This window comes from Amblyomma maculatum, chromosome 11 (genome assembly GCF_055883805.1).
Source record: "Amblyomma maculatum isolate TAMU_Amacu chromosome 11, ASM5588380v1, whole genome shotgun sequence".
NCBI classification, from domain to species: Eukaryota; Metazoa; Arthropoda; class Arachnida; order Ixodida; family Ixodidae; genus Amblyomma; species Amblyomma maculatum.
Genome location: NC_139354.1, coordinates 6,495,757 through 6,517,896, shown reverse-complemented (window position 1 = coordinate 6,517,896; position 22,140 = coordinate 6,495,757). Strand labels below are relative to the sequence as shown.

The 22,140-nt window shown below is 43.8% G+C and overlaps 1 protein-coding gene across 7 annotated transcripts in view; it reads right to left on the bottom strand.

Moving 5' to 3' along the window:
* rdgA (retinal degeneration A) overlaps positions 1–22,140 on the bottom strand; it is a 540,908-nt gene that overhangs the window by 43,446 nt on the left and 475,322 nt on the right. For 3 of the 7 annotated variants that reach the window (XR_014701809.1, XR_014701810.1, XM_084583555.1), the window contains exons 1-10: positions 19,721–20,094; positions 17,963–18,041; positions 14,477–14,560; positions 13,591–13,668; positions 12,135–12,191; positions 10,311–10,379; positions 10,169–10,201; positions 9,040–9,192; positions 5,983–6,054; positions 4,517–4,707 (exon numbers count right to left, since the gene is read on the bottom strand). Coding sequence is in view for 5 of the 7 variants with exons in the window: in XM_084583555.1 (XP_084439681.1) it covers positions 4,517–4,707; positions 5,983–6,054; positions 9,040–9,192; positions 10,169–10,201; positions 10,311–10,379; positions 12,135–12,191; positions 13,591–13,668; positions 14,477–14,560; positions 17,963–18,041; positions 19,721–19,926 (1,022 nt within the window). In the remaining 2 variants the exon portion in view is untranslated. The other 4 variants (XM_084583554.1, XM_084583556.1, XM_084583553.1 and 1 more) reach the window with 3 other exon arrangements.

Below are 22,140 nucleotides of genomic sequence, written 5' to 3'. Positions count from 1 at the left end.
ACAATCGTCCGCTGCCCCGACGCAAAGCCGACATTTGGCGCACGCCTGACCGCCGTCCGCTTTGCTTCCACTGCGGTGAACCAGGACATCTTTACCGGGATTGTCCGTATCGACGCCTCGGTCTCCACGGCTTCCGCATCGACTCGCCTCCTCCCCGGTTTGGTCAACGACCCCGAGTTATTGAGGAGTACCTGGCGGAGCAGCGTTCTTCATCTCGTTCGCAGCGTCAGCCCCGCTCCCCATCGCCAAGGCGGTCCTCCTCGTTCACTCACGGTTCCTCGCGAGAGGACCAAGGCCGCTCGTCTAGCCCTGGTCGGGAAAACTGAAAACAGCGACCTTCGGGGGCGAGGCCGCTGGTAGTCGCTGCGTTGAAGACCTCCCGTCGTCGCCGCTTCGATCCGACCGCGAGCTGCTGGTACCGTCACCTAGGGAAGCAAAAAGCGTTTCTCTGGACATTCCGGTTATTTTAGACGGTCGCACTACGGTCAATGCATTAGTGGACACCGGTGCCGATTATTCAATTTTGAGTGGTCGCATGGCGACTGTTTTGAGGAAGGTGCTCACTGCTTGGCCAGGTGTGTACCTTCGAACCGCCGGCGATCATATAGTTACTCCAAAGGGGATGTGCACGGCTCGCATTCAGATTAACGGGCGTACGTTCGTCGTTAGTTGCGTTGTTTTAAGTGACTGCTCCCGTGACCTTATCCTCGGCATTGACTTTCTGCGGGAGTACGGAGCAGTTATCGACTTGCGAAATAGACTCGTCACGTTTTCGATGGGACAATCTACCGAACAAGATAGTAGCAGTCCTTGCAATACCGCACTTCGTGTTTCCGCTGAGAGCGTCTCGCTGCCGCCGCGAAGCAGTGCTCTTGTGGCAGTTACCTGTGACGATTTCCGTACCGGTGATGCTGTAGCGGAGGTGAACCATACACTCCTGCTTGCTCACGGCATTTGCGCTCCCCGAAGTTTATTGTCGTTTCACAATGGCCGGGCTGCACTCCTTGTCACAAATTTTTTTAATGAGCACCGACACTTGTTCCCGGGGACTGCTATCGCTTTTGCTGACCATGTTGCGCACGATCCGGTCTGTTTTGCATCCACGGCAGTACAAACTAACGAGCCACCTCTTAACAACATCGACATTAACTGTCACTTGTCAAAGGAGAAACGGCGGGCTTTAGAGCAACTGCTTCTAGACTTCAAGCACTGCTTTGCTTCTTCCTCGAAGGTTCGTCAAACGCCCATCACACAACATCGCATCATTACTTATGACGACGCTCGCCCAATACGACAGCAGCCTTATCGTGTGTCTGCCAAAGAACGAGAAGTGATCCAGACGCAGGTTCAGGAGATGCTGGATGATGGTGTTGTGCAGCCTTCACAAAGTCCGTGGTCTTCACCAGTAGTCCTTGTCAAAAAGAAAGACGGCACTCTTCGATTTTGCGTCGACTATCGGAAATTGAATAATGTGACAAAGAAAGATGTATACCCGTTGCCGCGCATCGATGACTCACTGGACAGATTGCGACGTGCGAAGTATTTTTCATCTATTGATTTAAAAAGCGGCTATTGGCAAATCGAAGTAGACGAAAGAGACCGAGAAAAAACCGCATTTGTCACTCCAGATGGCCTATTTGAATTCAAAGTACTCCCATTTGGATTGTGCTCTGCCCCAGCTACATTCCAAAGGATGATGGACACCGTCCTCACTGGCCTCAAGTGGCAGATCTATCTTGTGTACTTGGACGATGTAGTTGTTTTTTCCGAAACATTTGATCAACACCTCGAACGCCTTCGAGCTGTCCTGGAAGCCCTCCGTTCTGCTGATCTCACGCTGAAGCCCCAGAAATGCCACTTCGGGTATACAGAACTCAAGTTCCTCGGCCATGTTGTAAGCGCTGATGGGGTGCGCCCGGATCCCGATAAGACTGCTGCCGTCGCACGATTTCCCGTTCCAGCTAATAAGAAGGCTGTTCAGCGCTTCCTCGGCCTGTGCGCATATTATCGGCGTTTCATTGCGGACTTTTCTCAGATCGCAGAACCTCTGACGCGCCTTACAAGGAAGGACACCTCCTTTGTGTGGAACTCAGAGCAGCATATGGCCTTCTCTTTGCTTCGTGAGCGCCTTCAAACATCCCCTGTTCTGGCGCACTTCGATGAAGCGGCTGACACTGAGGTACACACTGACGCCAGTAGTATCGGTCTTGGCACGGTCCTTGTTCAGCATCAAGACGGGTTTGAGCGAGTAATAGCCTATGCTAGCCGCACTCTCTCTCGTGCCGAAATGAACTATTCCACCTCAGAAAAGGAATGCCTGGCGGTCGTATGGGCTACTATGAAGTTTCGTCCCTATCTTTACGGCCGGCCATTTAAAGTCGTCACCGACCATCATTGTTTGTGCTGGCTGGCAAATCTGCGAGACCCATCTGGACGACTTGCACGCTGGAGTTTACGGCTTCAGGAGTTTGACATAACCATTGTTTACAAGTCCGGCCGCAAACACGAAGACGCCGACACGCTGTCACGAGCACCCGTTGACACTGGCGATACTACAGCCGATGACGATAGCGGTTTTCTAGGAGCCCTCAGCGCATCTGAGCTCAGGGATCGACAAAGAGCTGATCCAGACATCCTTCCACTCATCGATTATCTGGAACGGCGTGATACGACCCTGCCTCGACACCTATCTCGGCACCTTGGTTCCTTCTGCATACGGCAAGGCGTCTTGTACAAAAGAAACTCCCAGAGCCAAGACAGAACTTACCTTCTGGTAGTGCCATGCGAGCTCCGTGAGGATATTCTCCTTGCTTGCCATGATGAACCAACGTCTGGTCATTTGGGTTGCTCACGGACTCTTGCTCGAGTGCGCAACACGTATTACTGGCCAGGACTCTCTGCAGCTGTGAAACGCTATGTACGAAGCTGTCGCGAATGCCAGCGCCGTAAAACACCGCCCCAGAAGCCTGCCGGATTTCTCAAGCCCGTTAAAGTACCCCGCATTCCATTCGACCAAATTGGAATGGATCTCCTTGGCCCTTTCCCTTTGTCGCAGGCCGGAAACAAATGGATAGTAGTCGCTACTGACTACCTGACTCGATACGCTGAGACAAAGGCAATCCCTCATGCCACAGCTTCCGAAGTAGCAGAGTTTTTCATGCACAACATAGTCTTGCGGCATGGCGCCCCTTCCTACGTCATTACCGACAGAGGGACAGCTTTCACTTCACAGCTGATCGACCGCATATTTGAGCTGAGTTGCACGACCCATCGCAAAACCACAGCGTACCATCCACAAAGCAATGGCCTTACAGAAAGATTGAATAAGACGATTGCGGACATGTTGGCAATGTACGTCGATGTGCAGCACAAGACCTGGGACGAGGTGCTGCCGTACGTCACATTTGCGTATAATACAGCCTTACAAGAGACAACGCGCTTCACACCATTTCGACTTGTTTACGGACGCGAAGTTCAGAGCATGCTCGATTCCATGCTCCCGTGCCCAGATGATGATCAGCTATCCTCAGATGCCCAGCAATATGCCATCCGCGCTGAGGAAGCCCGCCAGCTCGCCCGTGTGCACATTGGGCAGCAGCAGACCACTGACGCGCACCGTTACAACCTCCGGCACCGCCAGGTTGACTACAAGCCTGGAGACCAAGTCTGGGTATGGACACCAGTTCGCCGTCCAGGCTTGTCAGAGAAACTCCTTTCCCGCTACTTCGGGCCGTACAAAGTGTTGCGCCGTGTGAGTGACCTCAGTTATGAAGTTATCCCAGACGGTGCCACACAACCAAAACGTCGAAAGCACAGCTCGGACATTGTGCACATTGTGCGACTGAAGCCGTACTGCCACCGATAGCGTATGGCCACCCGCTGTGACCACTCTCTTGGTTTTGCACACCACTTTTACCGGCCCTTCTCATTTTTTTTCAGAGGGAGGGGGTAATGCCACCTAGCGTTGCCAGGTGGCGCATGACTGAGGTGTGAAAGGAGGACGAAGTTGAAGAGGACGACAAAGTGTCGCTTGCACGTTTGCGTCTGTGCTGCTGTGTTCTTGTGTCTGGGCTACCCCCTGCTATCATTGGTATCCTTAGTCACCGTGTACGTGACAATATTGTTTTTTTGTTGTTGTCTTTTTTTAAATTTCGGTCCCATGTGCATCTTCAATACTGAAAGTGAGTCCATGATCCCTGGAACACATATCTGATGATTTTGGTATTTCAATGTTAGATTATTTACATTGTCACACTTAATACGAAAATTTCACACCTGCCCATACAAAACTGCCAGCTGATGTTCTGTATTGTAAATTCAATAAGTTAGCTTGCGTGAGGCCTGGAAATATAGGTCAGGCAGAGAAATGTCTGCCCTGAATTGAAATAACCAACAACAGCTGAAGTTGACAATCGCAAGGGCCACAGAGCAGAGAGCACCTAAGCAGCACATGCAGGTTACCAGAGGAGATTGGTAAACATCGTGAACAATGTACTGATTTCGGCGGGATACTGACCCCTGTCTGGGACCTCCTTCGGAGAGGTCGAAGACCTGGCGTGGGTTGAGGAGCCACTGGAACTTTTGCATCATCTTCGACCCCTGGTTGCCTCCACTGCGCGGGTTGATGAACACGAGCAGGGGCTTGCACGATGCGCACGGGATCGGCTTGATGGCAAACGCACGCTGCGTGTCCTTCTCTCCGCAACCCTAGAAATGCCATTCAGCAAAAATAAATAAACAACAGCTTTCCCCATGCTAAAATGCACAAGTGCTATTAGTCAGTGACTTAATTAAATCTTTCTTACTGGTATGTAGTAATTTTAAGCTTCCCAACTTGAAGTGTGTGTGTGTTATTAGATAATGAGTTCACTGATATAAAGATAAATATCTGACTTGCTACTATGCGCTACAGAAGGAAAAGAGGAGATGAAAGGGGTCATAAAATGTGAATACTATATGGCGAGAAAAGGTGAAAACCATATGCAGGTACATTTATTGAGTCAAGAACATGTCAGTAAAAACAGATGTTAAAACATCCGCACTGCCTGTAAAGCTTTTCGATTATCTGGCCGATTACCTAACTGTAAGTCCTGCAAGAGCGACCTGGTATTATGCCTCAAGGAAATGGCCAACGCTGGTCTTTTGCATGCATGTATTCCTAGGCACTAGTAAATGCTCCACAGGCCCATTAGTGCAACAAGTGAAACAGCCCCAGAAGTTACTAGTTTGTTTAACTAAAGGTAAGCAGTTGTAAGCGAAAGCAACATCTAAACATCGTCTATGCTGCAAGAATGCGAAGGATGTCAAGTTGTAATATAAGCCTCGACTAACTTGTCTAGCTATGTTCCCACCAAAGGCCAAGGTCCAATGTCAAGATGAAAGCTCAAAGGCCAACTGACATGGGAAGTGGCTTATTAATATATAAGCAGCAGCGTGGTGAGGCACATCGTCGCTGACGTCAATCTCGAGTATATATAGAGGCTATCATTCCACATTACGTTTAGCTGAAGCTAAACTACAACCCATTTTTCGATCGCCGCCACTACGGCATGTATTAGCTGCGATCCAATATTTGGTAATGATTTATCAGACATACAAGTTTTCGTGCCATTAGATACGCTCATTTGACAACAGTTTCAAAAATGTGCTCTCAAAGGAGGGGCCGTAGTGGAGGGCTACGGAGTGATTTCGACCACCTGGGGATCTTTAACATGCGCTGGCATCACACAGCACACGGACGCCTCTTCATTTCGCCTCTATCGAAATGCGGCCGCCGGCGGTCGAAATCGAACCCGGGTACACCGGCACAGTAGTCGGCATCTTAATTACTGCAACACCGCGGCAGGGCAACAGCATGCGCCTCCCACAGCTTGTTACATATGCTACCATTCTCGTGTGAGCAAGAAATAGCAGGCGTCTTTTTTTTTTTTTTACCGACGTATTGAGAAATATTTAAGAGTCGCTTTGAAACAGATTCCCCACCTCTTTCCGGGACTTCTTTTTTGTAGAAGCCCGTTTCTTGGGTGATCTCCTGATCGATGACTTGAAAGAACCCTGCGTAAAATTGGTCAAAACATTTCAAGATCAGCAAAAAGCTTAACCTCAAACAATGAAGTGAACAAACTTTGTTTCATGCTTCCCAAACAAAGCAGTGTATGATAGTGTAAATCACGTGGCGTCAATAATTCTTGTCTACGGCCTTGTTGTGTAAAAGTTTTTACATGTTGCATAATGTGCATCTAAGAAAACTACTAAAAAAAAGGCATAATTAAAAAAGGCATTAGTAAAATTTGGAGCAGAAAAAGAAAAAAGGAACTACTTGCAGCCTTTCACTTTCAACCTTAAAGGGGTCATGACAGCTAACATTTGAGCATAAACTGATCATTGCATTTCACTCCACACACGTTACATTATAAGTCCTTAAAATTTGAGTTCATTCGGTGCAGTAGGTAGTTTTAAAGTGAATATTTATTATTAATATCAAAAATAGCTTCCTGGTCTGACTACCATTGGTCACTGACGTCAAAACGAGATATCATCCCTATGTCGTCTGCTATTCACGGTGTCGGCTGTCCTTTTGCATGCAAGCCGTGAATGGTGGTCACTAAGAGCTTGTTTTTTTTTTCTTCAGCAAAAATATTTTATTCGCATATTCTGTTTTTTCTTTGAGAAGCCTTCACTCTATGTGACCTTAGTGAGCCTCGAACTTGTTTTGGGTTTCGTCCAGAGATTGTCGAGAAGGCCAAAATTGATGGGCTCATGCTGTATTTTTTAAGCATACAATCAGAAGCATAATATTCTTATGTTATTAAAAGTTAGCCTGTTTTAGCAAGTGCTCTCGCATATAAAAAGGCACATGTCCAATGTGTTCTTCCGCCGTGCTCATGCGCCGTGAAAGTAGGGAGAGGTTAGCATTGTCTTGCTGACTGCTGAATTATTGTTTGTCGCTCTTTCGGTCCAAAAATTAAGAGGAAGATCCAAACAAGCATACGTTGACTTAATTATTTTCAGCTGATAAAGCATTTCTGCAAACTATGTTCAGTCTGGCCATGGCTAGCGCACAAAAGCATGCGCCCTCGTCACTGCTTCAGTCTAGTCATCGCAAAACCAAACGCGATTCAAATGTATTTCACTGCCCACACCGAACAAGAGTCTCCCATTCGCCGCCATCTCCGTCTCGCCTCCCTTGCAGCCGCACGCGCAACTGCGACCGACTTCCGAGCCTCACCTTGCGTTTTTTTAGTGCTTGTCCAGCAAGTGACTCGTGATTGTTTCAACGTAAATATACACCATTTAGTATTTAGTGTGTGAGCCCTAAACTCCTGTAGGAATGCGCCGATTTGCGAATTACGACTGCGGCCCCAGCGTGTTTGTTTACATAGCTTTCGTAATGACTGGATGTATGTTTCTCGCTCGCACGGTATAAAATGCAAGCTGAGCTAGCAATACCAAAACTGTCCACTTCTTTTCACACCAGTTGCATCTTTATTTGTTCACAAACTACAACTGCTCTGCAAAAAACACCGTGGATGCTACGTCCCCTGCCTGCACCAGGTACTCAGAAGCGGTGCCTGCTGTGCTCGCCAGACAGGATCACACCAACGTCCTGCTCGATGTGCACGTGCTTTGTGACATAAGCAGTCGTCGTTTTGAGGTCACTACTGCCAGAGCTACACCCGATGGCCACATGCAACCGCTAAAGCTTGTGAATGCGCTCTCCGTAATTGCAGAAACTGTACATCCGAACCCTGCGTACTCACACTAGGCCTACTCATCGTGGAACGGGCCAATAGTTTGGCGCCGACTAACATTTCTGGCCGAGGTCATTGTTGATGAGAAGGGGGAACATATAAAGTGTAGCTGCTTGTTTCCTTTTTCTAACACAGTTAAGCTACAAACAAGCTCAGCTGCTCAAGCTGTTAAGTGTCAATTCCTCGCTCGGCTTCCAATCTGACCAAAACGAATTGCGCTACCGTCCGCTGATCAGTTCTGTCCAGTTCCGTCAGCGCCGCGGGGCCGAAAACCTAGCACTACAGCGACAGGTGACCATTAGTTGTGCTTGCGCCGTCGCAGGTGTAACGCGGCAGATCAGTGCTTTAATAAGCTAGGGAACCTAACGACCTAACTGCGCAGCCCACTGACTGTGACCATGCCTTATGCTGAAGAAAAGATGTCTTACTCTATATCGCTTTTGGTGGTAACATCTTCATCAAGCACTTATGCATGAGGGACGACCACTGTGTCAATACTCCACAAAAGAAAAAGAGATGTGGCATTTGATATTGCAGCTTGCATTGCGGACGGCGCTCAGCTGCATATTCTCTTCTGATGTCACACGAGCATTTCAAAATGGCAGTCACTCTCGGTGGGAGGAGATTCCCGATTCTGATTTCTATCGTGTTTTTTTTTTCGTGATATGCGCCGCGCACTAGGCACTAAAGCTTTGCGAGTAGAATCACAGACCTGTATATTCTTCACAGAAGTATAAAACGGCAATACGTCGAACGACCCTATTTATCCCCCCTTTAAACTACTTTATAATTTCAGAGACTATATGAAATTAAGGAGGCTGTTATGAGGCTTTGCTGTTAAAAAACCTGAAATGCACACCGGCAACTTGTAACTGAGAAGTTAATGTGCAAAACTTCATGGTAGCAGCTCTGAGTATCACCCAATTATTGAATTGATGAGGTGCTCCATTAGAATTTTTGCATTTTGTGTGGAATGCTCCATTTGATTTTTACAAGGACTGCAGACATAATCACATAGGCATGTTGCTTCCTGCACACCTTGCAGATTCAACCACATTAGCGCTCTACTCACTTTCTGTGCAAATTCAGTTGCAAACCATGGATATGGAGTCCTTCATTTGCTTTTTCCGTACCATGCATATTCACTATGGAGTGCTCCAATTGCATTTTGCACAGCATGGAGTGCTCCCAAGACCTAGGAGAGCTAAATTTGCTTTTTGTGCAGCTCGTGGGCGCAATCATAGCAAGCGTGCAAAGCACGTGGCTTCAAAACAAATGCCAAACGAACCTTTCGAGGGAGCTTGACAATCCAGGAAGGTGGCACGATGATGTCCACATGCGTCCCTAGGCTACACTGCTCCCCAATCCTTTGCATACTGAAGCAGGACTCCTTGTTGTGGTAGGCCGTCTTGCACCACGTGCAGCTGATGGCCACTATCTCCTGTAGAGGCAGTCGATAACCGCACGCAATTAAGTGAAACACGATTATCAGACTGTGCAAAACTGTCAGAAACGATAAGGTGAAGAACACTACCTATGGTGGTGACTGAACTGTAACAAGAATCCATGCATAAAAACGGATAGATGCACAGATGGTGCATCCTTTACACATTTACCTTTGCACATATCTCGAACAGCTACAATGATTTTTGTAACGAAAGTTGTGCACAACTATATCCTTGTACATAAAAAAGGGCACAACTGTACGAGTGTAAGCAAATTTGAGCGAGCGACTAAGGATTGCTTAGCTTGTAAATAACAAAATGTCATACAGAAAAATGTCTACAAAGAGATTACAGATCATTTCGTCCATAGTGCACAAATGTTTCAGACTTTTGTAGTACACTAAGCAAGAATCAAACACAACCTGGAGTGCATAACTGATAAATGTTGTTTAAATCATCATGTAACCTTTCCTTTCTGTAAATTATTTCTGCAAAAAATGTGAACATTTTCTTGAAAACTTAAATTCATTTTAACAAAACTTTAACACAAGCTCACCACAATTAGCTCACAATGCCATAACTACAACCGAACTACTGAAATACATCTCGAGAAGGCTACTAAAACAAACATCGCAAGCCACCTCGAATCACAAGCCTATCAAGTGTGTGACGGCTCATGGCAGCAGTATGGAATATAGTTTTAAGCAACCATGAACTATTCTAGAAGCCAATAATTTCTAAAAAGAAATAAAAGGTTTTGTTGACAGAGAGGTGTGCTATAGCGAAATTTATGTAAATTAAGAAATTCATGAAGATTGAAGTGGATACATAACACTTTACTATGCCTACCTAAGAGCAAGAATGCATCTACCAAAAAACTCAGAAGATCTAACTCTCTTAAATGAGGGTTTCATAAAAATTACATTTGGAACAATGGGGTGACTGGTTCCAAGGTGCAAAAGATTTACTTACTTTGCTACCAAATGAGAGTTTTGACTGAAAGGACTGCAAAAGGAGAACACATGTAGCAAGGGCAAGATTACACGCTGAACAAAAGGCAGCATTTCAAAGAAAGAGAAGGAAACCGGCCAGGTTAATTAATAACCTCACTCACCTTGCTACACTGTTGGCACTTTCCTTTCTCGTAGCGCCTATGTACCCAGTGGTGCTGAATCACAGTTTGCTGAAATGGAGGTTACTCTCATTTTGGCACCATTTCCTGGTAACAGCATTGCTGACGCTAATTATTTTGACCTTGTTTAACTTGAACATCCGTGTTATTAATTCGTAAACATTGTATGGCTATGTTAGCAGTTTCGTGTCGTCACGAACTTGTCTACACGATTACGTTCGAACGAATGAGTTTATAAGAAAAAGATTGGTTGCATCAAATAGAGCATCAAAAAATCTCGTATGAGAAATTGGGAGGTGCATGTAGGTAAATTAGTTCATTATTTAGAGCAAATTAAGTAAATCAGATGTCAAAATAGCCAAGAGGGGTAATGTTGACGTCCAAAGGGAGTCACATGGTACTCGAGTTTTGGACACATGGGCCTAACTTTCGGGAACTTCTAAATGTTTGAACATGAACGAGCGGGGAAACGTCGAGATTTGCGTGCACAAATGGGTGGGAATGGTTAGAAAGTGTGTAAAGAGAGGTAATTAATCAACTGCAGTTTGAAAAATTCTGAGAGCACTGCAGGATCCGCGGTGCAGACATTCAAAAGCCCGAGCGCTGCTGCTGCGCTCGGTACATCGCACGCCCCTTGTCGAGCCCAATAAGTGTTCCGTTGAACGCGTCAAAGTTCACCGGCATTCTATACCCGATTTACAGGAAAGGAAAGGCGCAGTATCTGTCACTCACAGAATCCCACTGACACGTCTCACGGACAACACACCAACTCTCAGGCTTATGCATTTCTCCAGTGCAGATTCTGCAGTGATCTCGGAAAATTTTTCAAACTGACAATCTGGCTCTATCAACAATGGGTGTAATGAAGCTTCACATAAGTCAACATTTATTTAAGCAAATTGTTAAAGTTGAAATTTTTTTAAATGTTTAATTCATAGAAAGTATGTTTTTTTTCATTAACAAATGTGCTACTAAAATACGGTCCTCTTAATAATAAGTTCTGAATAATTAAAACAGATGACTGCTCTCTTTCATATATGAATTAGAGAAGTTAGTTGTAATCAGAATAACTATCATCTAAGCCAATTCCGGTCTCCACAACCTCTCACGCATAGAAAAGGTATGATTAACTGAAGTCAGGAAAGCATCATAAGACATTTCACAATGCAAGTACACAGCAAGTTAAAAGTTTTCCTCTGCCATGTGCAGTAAACATACATACTTCCGACCCTGTGGCCAGGATGCACAATGTCAAAGCTTCTGATTAAAATCTGATGGAGCTAATTAACTTTGGTACCCATCCATAATCCGTGACAGGCAAAATGATAAACCATGGCAGCAATGTGAGAACAAAGTTGATTATTGAAAATTTTTCCTTCATTTAAACACAGACTTTTAATCACAACATCGCATGTATTATAAATAACAAGCATAAGATATAATTGACATAAGAAATTGGTATGCAGTTGTATTGCTTTGTGTATAGCCTGAGTTGTTTCGTATGTGCTATTTTGTGTTGACAGACTTTTTTATGGTAGCATGACCATTTAGACAAGAAATGTATGCATATAAAGTTATTTCTCCACCTGCTACCTGATCAGCCAACAAGCAAAATGTGCTTAGGCAATCAGAATTTATGAATATGTATGCATACAGACGAATAAACTTTGATTTGATTCAATGGACACAATATTGGGAGAATTACGGAAAAAAGGAATTACTCTGAAAAAAATATGTGGGTTCCTAATCACTACCTAGTCATTGAGGTTTATAAATTATGTGCAGAACGAGCATGTAGCGGTTTACCTCTCGGTATTGTCTGATGCCGACATCTCTGAATGTTGGCTTACATTGAAACTTCATCTGAAATAAAAAAAAAAAAAAAAAAAAGTGAGAGAGACCTAAGGTTACAGAACGCCTGTAACCATTGATCAGGCAAAGGCAAAGCAACGGTGACCCACAAAAACATGCATCACAATTACTTAACAAAAGATTAAACATGTATAAAGACAGAGCAAACAGAGTATATTGAAGTTCCACTTAATTAGTTAATTAACTTAGGCTAATATGCAAAATCTTCAATATTCATTTGGGGTGCAGTTAGTTTCATCAGATTGTGGAGGAGATTTGGAAATAGCCTATTCAGTTCTTTCTGCCAACACAACCTCCGACATGGTCTTTATTCTCCGGCATTTGAAGAAAGCCTAAAAAATATGAAAAAAAAATAAAGAACGTTTCTGTGCTCATGCGCCACCATACTGCAATGCTCGCAACAGTGTTTGGACAAATAAAATATGAGCGCTGACTACACCCAAGTGAGCGGTCGCCACTGATTTCGACAACTGCACCATGACAGTAATAGAGAAATCCGAGCCTGTGCTGAATTACGCGACTTCAGTGCTTTTTTTTTCCTTTTGCCTTTTGTCAGTGTGATAGCAATCCGAGTTGGATGTCAGTGGTCTGCCTTTAACATATCGCTGATTGCAGCTCGCGCTTTCCATGCTCAGGCAGAACGCACTGACGCACTTTCGAGACTATGTTGACAGTGGCGTCGGCTTCTCATTTAAAGATGGCGAGCATGCACACTTCAGTGAGTAAAAACATGTTTGGCAGTGCTACAATGCAGTAGCACAAGACCGCACTCGCATGATTATTATTATTTTTTTCATATTTTGCAGGATTTCTTTAAATGCTGGAATAAAAAACTACGTAGCAGGTACGTGAATAGAAAAAAAGTAAGTTGGTTGTTTCTGAACCCCTCTACAACCTAATAAAGGGTGCTTGGCCCTAAACCAAAAATCAAATGTTTTGCAGAAATCATCTTAGAACTAGATTAGTTAATTAAGACATAAAATATACTCTGAGGGGCACTACATGACGACCAATAATGCGTTAGTTTCAACCAGCTACAGAGGTCCACATTATTAAAATCCTTCGTTCTATTTAGATGAAACACCCTATTTGTGAGAACAGTGCCTAGCAAGGAAAGGTTGAAAAACACTATTAAGTGCAAGTGATATGATTCCAGAGAAGAAATTCAAAACATTTTGCATTAAGAACATTGAGAAGTCATGGTGAAACCTTGCTGCAAAAAAACAATTTTTGTCTCAGGGCTACAAAGCTTTTATCACAACACAGCACAACCATCAGCACAACTCAGTGAAGTTAGTATTATCGTAATACAATCCAATCCTTAGACAAATAACATGAGTGATGCAAAGACAATGGCTACAAGTTGTACATAATATTTTTGTCAACTTACTTTATCACTTAAAATGGTAATGCATCCGGCATGAACAGTTATTTTACAAGCTGGGCATTTCATCCGGGGTCCGTGTTTCTGAAAGCATGGAAAAACAAAGATAAAAGATTACATCTTTTACAATAGATGTGGTTCTTTCTTGCTATATATCACGAATTAGTCTGGGCATTTAAACATGGCCAAAGGGGGGGTGAGGGGGCAAGAACATCATGTATAAGATACACTCATGGGTAGTTAAGCAAAATAATGAGCAACCGGAATTCGAAAGCGGGCATAAATGAGGACAGCTAAGTTTCACGTGCATGTGGTGTGAGCTTTTACCTTTTAGAAGAAACAAACCATTAGCAGTTCACACAAAGCAGGCAACAAAAAGCTGCTTTTTATCTCGAGTCTTTGTAGAGATAGGCCACTGATTCTTACGTTTTGACGAAATCAAGAAAACTATGCGCTTCAAACAACATATTTCTATCACTTCCTTAGTAAGCATGCACTGAATGGATTAGCAGCACCCCGAGAAAATCCCTCTTAAATACCAAAAACAAAAAAAGGAAAAACATGAATTTATTATATCCGGTATGAAAATGAGAAAGCCAACCCTCATACAAACTGCTGCATTAAGCCAGCAAACCCTAAACACCAGGAGAAATGACTGAAAATTCCCCATTGTGAGTGCTGCAAAAAGAAAAAAAATCCTTATAAAAATATTGGGTAAAACCTCCGATTCCAAATACCATCTCCACATGCTGGTTGACCATATGTGGTCAGCAGTCTAGGCTGCAGAAATGCTTTGTTCTCGGAAAGAGACACGCATATGGGCTCAGAGAATCGCAACACCACATTATCGAAAGCACCACACGGTGAATGAACATGACAGGACAGTACTTACTGAGCATTCACTCTCTCCCACGTAACACAGATCCCCAGAGGCACTAGTGGCTGTCCATAAGTGGTCCCCATTGATAGCACTTTCCTGAGGCAAGGGAACATAGCGACCATTTTCAGTTAAAACGCCAAGAGGAGAGCACCTTGCTTCAGAGACTACTGCTACGAGTAACCAGGAGAAACAAACACGGGTTTCATGAGCTTAACAACTAGCTTCTTCAGACGGACAAGAATTAAAATGTACCACGTGACTCTGAAATCATATTATAAACATGAAATCATAGCAAGCTAATAGTTCATCCTGAGTAAAACAGGTGTCACAAAGTTAGAGAAAAGTAGAGGTTAAAAATTTTTTCACAATATTTGCCATAATAAAGGAGCTGTTCCAAAAGAAAAATAGCGTTTTTCATCCACATCACACATCTGAGTGCCATGATCATAGCCGTAAAGTAGGCTAATTCAACGGTCCAGCTGCACAGCTTCAAACATAGTTTTTTCCACACATCGTTGGAGACTAGAAAGCTCTACCTTCATTTTTTTTTCTCAAATTACTGACAACAAACTGCCTGCAGTGTCATTGTAATTACTTTTAATATTTTTATGCAGTTTTGTATAGACCTGCCATCCACTTTGATCTCACACATGATGCTGTCAATGTGTTAATAAATATTGTGCTTTTTATGAATATATCCTATTGCATAGGTGGCATCTAGTATATTATTTTTACACAGTTTGTTACAGTTTCACCATGATGCAATGCTTTACTCAGCAAAACACAGGAGGTCACCCTTAAAGTATATATAAACTGTATACATTTCTGTAAAACAGGCACAGTTGCTAAACATTTATCCTATTAGCATGGACTAAACTGCACATTAAGGTTTAGACCTTTGTTGGGCTCTTTTGTACACTAAAGAAATGAAACACCCTATGGGGCAACTCTGTTTTTTTTTTTCAACACTTTATGTTAATTATTGTATTACATTCTTGAAAGGTATGTGGCACAAAAAGGAAAAGAAAAAAAAAAAAAGAAATGTTTTTTTCCCCCTTTTTTTTTCTCCAAAATAACGAGTAGAAATATCATAAGCTTAAAGAACAGCAAACCAGAAGTCTTTTTGAGGCACAGGTTGATGCTCTGGCAGCGCCAACTTCAAGACATTAGAGGCAAAACACTCAAATGTGTATGAATGGCTTGAATAATGGCTGGAAATGGTGACTTCATTTATAAAATGCCATTGAGGATCTAACACAAGCCCCATGTTTTGTCCTTCATGTCTGTACGAAGCAACAGCATGTGATCAATGTTCTTGATGTCACAGAAAAGAGTGTTGCCAGCAGGACTCCCCTCAAAAAGAGACTATGGAAATGGCAAACTTCAAAACCGATTAGTGCAACAATGAATTGCTGTATGGCTGCCAAACCTGGTTACTGGTGAAAGTAATTGGGACAAGGAGGAAAATCAGCAGCCCTGGCCATAATAACGTGAAGCACAGTTCAGTGATAAAAGCTTTGGTGACATGTTACCTAAGAAATATTAGGAGTTACAGTACCTTACACAAGCGTGAGCACATGCTGCCTGTGTACTGAAGAATGGACCAAAGTGACCGTCACATCTCTAAATTTCAAATATCAGACGTATGCTCAGCAATATTTTGGCTGCACCAGTACACTAAACCAACGAAACGTGAACATTGTAAAACGCATGAAGATACCCTTTAAAGCGAAACTCCACACATTTTGCAAACATTTTCGTTTGATAGTCATAGCAAATTGCTTAGAGTACCCCTTCACTGCCATGGCAAACCATTTCATAAAATATCAAATACAACCATATTAAAACTGTGAATACAGAAACCAATATTTAGTCTGTGAAAGGGACGATTCCTCTAGCAACGCAACGATGATGTCAGAGGCATTATTAGTAAAACACATGTACACACATTGAACGTAGTTCAAGTATGTGAGGAGCAGTTCATCTCAGGTGAATTGAGTATAATCTATCTTCAGATGTCAATATTATTTCCATTTCTATCAAACCTCTATCTAGTATAACACAAAATAAGTTATGAAGTGAATAAGCATGTATGAGTCTCTAGATAGCATGCTGCTGCCTTCCTTTGCTATAGAGACAGCTCCCAAGATACCTACTTTTCAAGGTTACTCTGGAAAACTGGCTGAACTGCATGGATGTGCCATTCAAAACATAGATGACAGAATTTAAGTAGACACCAAATCGAGAACAAGTTGATTAAGAACAAGCAGTCAAGAATTTCCAATAAGTATAAAGAAAACTCTGATCACTTATTTATATATATATTTTTAGCTCTTTTGTGGAGCCATCTTCAAAGCTAACATTCTAGACAAGTGAAGTTTCAGAATATGACTCATTGACTAGACAATAATTTACGAGGTCTACAGAGTGTCTTGGCACATGGCACGCATGGACAGGAAAATTAATTAAAAAACAACCTAACAGTTGGGATGAATGGGCTGACTACCGTTATGTATGATCACAAAACATTTGCCACCACAAGTTATTATCAAATTAGTTTACCCTAATCAACATAACGCACACTAGCCGCATGGTTCAATGTATGTTTGGTTATTTTATCTACCTGATAACCTACCAATGTACCTTGAAGAACAGAGTAGCACTATGAAGCCCGAACCACAACAAGAAGGCACAACAAAAGTACTACATTAAATACATTCCATGAAGGTCACAGCACGGCACAGCTTTGGTAAACATGCAAATGTCAAACAATAGAACAACAATACTGACCTACTCTTAACATATTCAGGGGACACTGGAAAACGGAAGTTGATGCGTATCTATAGATTACCACGTTCTTAACTTGAAGGAACTACTGTCACCAAAAACAATGCGCTTATAAGCCAAAAAAGAACAGTGTCTGAAATGCAGGTGTTGCCACCACCAGTTGTTTTCACAAGCAAATTGTGGTGCCAAAAAGACGGTTTCTTTTCCCAGATTGCTGAAGCCAGCCCACACCACAGCTTCGTAATCACTCCAGGTGGTGATTAAGGAGCACGTTTTGGTTCTAACGCTAAAAGTTTAAATGGGGTGCCAGAAAAATTCTAAATCCAGTTTGCTAGACATTCAATGAGTCTCCAGCTGCAAACAAATATCAACATTACTGCTCTTTAGGTACTGCCTTAAGTTTTTGCTAAGCTATCATTCAAAAGCAGGCAATAGCTTCAGATCCAAACTGACAACTCACACAGGTGTCAGTGAAACTGTACTCTTGATAAGCATGAGGTTGAATTTTTTATCAGATAAAGAAACAAAAAAATAATGAAACGGACATATACACCTTAATAAAATGTCCTCATGGACATGCACATTTTGCCGTGGTGCACAAAAGGTGGCACCCACGTCTCCTCGAACAAATTTTTCTGATAGCATGCCATTTTAATGCACAGCCTAATAAAACAAAATAAAGATGGCTACAAAGTTTTTCAAGCCACTCACCCCCCAGTCTGGCGTGGCGCGATACTGCCTCGCCTCTCCATTCTCGGCGGGGAGCTTGACTTCTCCCTGGATTGCTTTTCTGTAACGACAAAAAAAGAAGAACCAGCAGGTAAGGAGCTGCAGCATTGTACGATGCCATGCTACATCAGCTACGCTGACCTCTTTTTGCCTTTGTGCTTCCTGTCAGTTTCTAAATCACACACAAAAAGAGACCTCCTGACGGTTACGAAACCTCACACGCACGAACCGATTAGCTCTTGTTTTGGCTGGCTGTGTAGAAGTACAAAGTGTAGGGTACCAGGGTATCTCAAGATAATCAACGATGCGACGTCTGATGTTGACAGTTGCAACTTCAGAAAGAAACAGCAGGACAAGCACGTCACATGTTGCCGCAACTGTGAGTCAATGGCTAGAGAAGTGGAGGGAAGTTTTCCATGTTTTACGGACAGCATTATATAGAAGCTTCCTACATACAGCACCCCACACCTTCTCATCTCCATCTCTATCTCCATGACAGGAGGCAAGCTGAATGATGAGAGCTGCAAACAGAGGGCTAACAAAATACAGTTTCTGTTCCCAGTCATTGCTAACTGGGAACAGAAACAGTCATTGCTAACGGTGTCTGTTTTCTAATGGAGCTCATGTGAAATATTGCTATGGCATGTATATGAGGAACAAGGTAGCTTGAAGCTCGCAGGAAAGTCCGAAAAGTAGTTACGAAAGTTTGAATTCGACAATTTTGGATTAACGAGAGTTAAATGTATCAATTCCATTCATAATCTCACTTGCATACTTTGCTCTATTGTACAAAATAACAGCATCACTGGGAACATGTATCACGCAATAACAAAACAGCTGCCAATACCACAGAAAGATGACTAGTACATGTGACTTATCTGTAAAATGAAAACACTAACATGGTAGTATACCAGTTTTGTTTTCAGCAGAAAAATGGAGATCTAAGGACACGAACAACGTTCTGTAGCGTGAGCATGGCAGGAAATTTTCGCGATCAAGAAAAAAAAATGAGATGAATTTGGCAAGAACACTAGCCGCAAAGCATCCTCAGTGCGTTTCAAGAACGAGCAACTCTTACGATCCTCGCTCTTTCAGAGCGTATTGTCTGTTCAGCACTGCGGGCGCCGAAACTTGGAGCTCCGGCGGCGCTCCTAAACGATGCACTCGTGCCCACATGCGCTCGAAACACTGGCATCACAGGCGGCGGCACAAAATGATCGTCCTCAATGTGGTGATATCGGCGACATCCGATGACTGGCGGCAAGTATCCGGAAAACAAACGTTGGATCCCCCATCGCAGATCACGTCACAGTTATTGTTACGAAACGCTATATCCGTTTGCTCCACCTCTCCCAGTCAACCAGAGAAAGGAATACAACAGAAAGCCGCTGTCTGTGCCAAGTTAACACAGGAAGCACGCCGGCGTAGAGCGGTTGTTGCATGTTGCGGTGTTCGCTGACTACACAACGCTACGATCCGCACATCGCTCTAGAACACCGCTGCCCGACGCGTCACAGCGCTAATTGCTCCACCCGACTTGTGCCATCGGCAACGAGCGACGGCGAAGGACATTTCATTCAAGCACATTGCGGAACCGAAGCTAAGACGACGACGGTGCCTTAGCAACGGATGATACCGAAGGTCAAACATCTCGTCTCGAGCGGGATCCATCAAACTGAGCGTGCAGGGATATGGCCTAGACGAAGCCCACCAGGCGCGCGCATGATGACACGCACTCACACGGTGCTGATGACGACATGCTCCCCGCCGTTTAAACGTGGCTTTCCGCACGAGTGGTCATTCATCCCAGCTTTTCTGACGACGACGCTGCGCGGGCGCCAACGGCGCAAAGCTTGCAACGTAGCGGCGCGCTCGCCGCTCGACGGCGGCGGACTGCGGTTTATTCGGCAAACGCACTTTCTGTCAATCTTTGCTTGGCAGTTCATGGCATGACAGCGCCGTTCAGGCGCATAAACAAACCGTTTGATATGTGTAACCGGCGCCGAAAGGCACCATGCCTACGAACAGGCCGCCGCATGTTTACAGGACGCGCTCTTTTCTGTTTACGAGTTGCTTCTTTCGCGTTTCTCTCATTGTTGCTCGCGGCTGCCTTCATCGTGCGCCATACTTGGTGAATTCTTGCAATGCGCGTTGCGCTATCGATGGTTCTCACGCCATCCATGCATGCCATGCCTGCCATGCATGTGAATGTAAATAATAAAGATGCCTCAAACACACATCAACAAGCATCTGTGTTAGTTGACTCCCTTATTAACTTTATCTTAATGATTTCAACGTAGGAGAAATCAGTGCTAATAAGGTCAGAAAGAAAAAGATAAATTAATCAACGTAGGCAGAAAAAAAAAATGCAAAATTCGTAAAACTAAGATCAAAGATCGCAGCAATTCTTTGAACATTTTTAACTCAAAACATTTTATACGGGAAAGATATGCAACAGATACGCACGGTAAATCAAGACTGCGGCCTAAAATTGAGTCACCCTTCCAATGGTATGGGTGTTATTACTTATTACCATTTATTATTCCAAAAGAAAAGTTTATTGGATCTGCCATTTCTTAGCGGCATCTGGCTGGTATTCGCGGACGTTAACGGCTGTGAATAGCAGAACTGTTCAACGACGTTTGCGCAACACCTCTTCAGTTATAGAGCATGCTTTCGAGACGAACCACGCTTGCGATGGTGTTTGTAAAAACAATTCTGCTTTCTTCTTGGTCAAGCTACCGGCTGCGAGCAGCAACTGAGCCAAAACAGATGTTTGCCTGCCAGCTGTTGGGAAACAGGTTTAGCTGCGACCGGATGCGAGCAAGGAGGGTCCTCGATGGAAAGAACCGTCTGGCTGCATGTGGTGTCCCTTTCTTGTCCGTTTCCGTGTGGCGCCGCCGTTAAATCCCGGTTGCCTCGCACCTTTCGTATTCAGTTGTCTTCACTTCTTCAGTTCTTTTACGTTCAATGCGGACACTGATTTGCAACTTTCCTGAAGTGATACGAATAAGGGTGACTTTAGACGAGTGTCCACATGTAAGGCAGATTTAAACTGTTTATTTTTTTTTAGGGGGGGGGGGGAGGAGGAGGAGGAGGAGGAGGATGTTTGACGATGATGATGGATGGTTTTGTTTGGTTTGTGGGGTTTAAAGTCCCAAAGCGACTCAGCTCAGGCTATGCGAGACGCCGTAGTGGAGGGCTCTGGAAATTTCGAGCACCTGGGGTACTTAATGTGCACTGACATCACACAGCACACGGGCGCCTTGCTTCTCTCCTTCATTGAAAAGCGGCCGCCGCCGCGGCCGGGATTCGATCCCGCATTCATGGACACAGTAATCGAGCTCACCGATAATGAATGGGTAGTCATTGTGGACACGAGAACACAGTGTTGTAAAATACCTCCCAGGTAAAATAATGAAGTACGAATTGAAGTAGCCCCGCTTGTTTTCAGGTGGCTTCACCCTGTCACTTGAAGTGGGAACACAAATGGCTCTACTTGTGAGACCATTTGAAAGCAGGTGGTTTTTACTAATGGTCCCCTCCTTCTTGAATGCACGTGGTATCATCGAAGACCACTTGTGATCTTTTTGGAATATAAGTGGTCTGTAAATTTGAACCCACTATATTGCAAGTGGCACCGAATAACATAGCGGAATGGAAGCACTGGTGACACATAGTGGATACAGTGACACAAATGGATGTGCGCCTTGTACTGCATTTATTATGCACCCAGCGATGAACACCCAAGGAATCTATACTGAGGAACTTCAAGTCTATGAATCAGCCTCGTCTGTACCAAGTGTCTCCAATCGGCATGTCCACCATACGACGCTCTATATATATTGATATATTCATACATATATTCAAAAAAATTTGCGTTTTGTACAAATGAAGCAAAACTAATATGTTTCTTAAAACAGCTCTCGATAGTTTATTAAACTTTTTGCGCAATTACTGCCGACAAAAATGTACAAAATAGTACTTCATCCAATGGGCAAGCGCCATTGACGCCAGTACGAGTCTCATAAAGATTATATGTAAATGGCAGTTGAACAGAGTTCACTTGATTGATGTCATCATAGTAACAAAGGATTTGTGGGTTCCTTCATTTGTTCTTGTGCTTCAGCCTTTTGATATCATTGTCAAATAAACTTTTC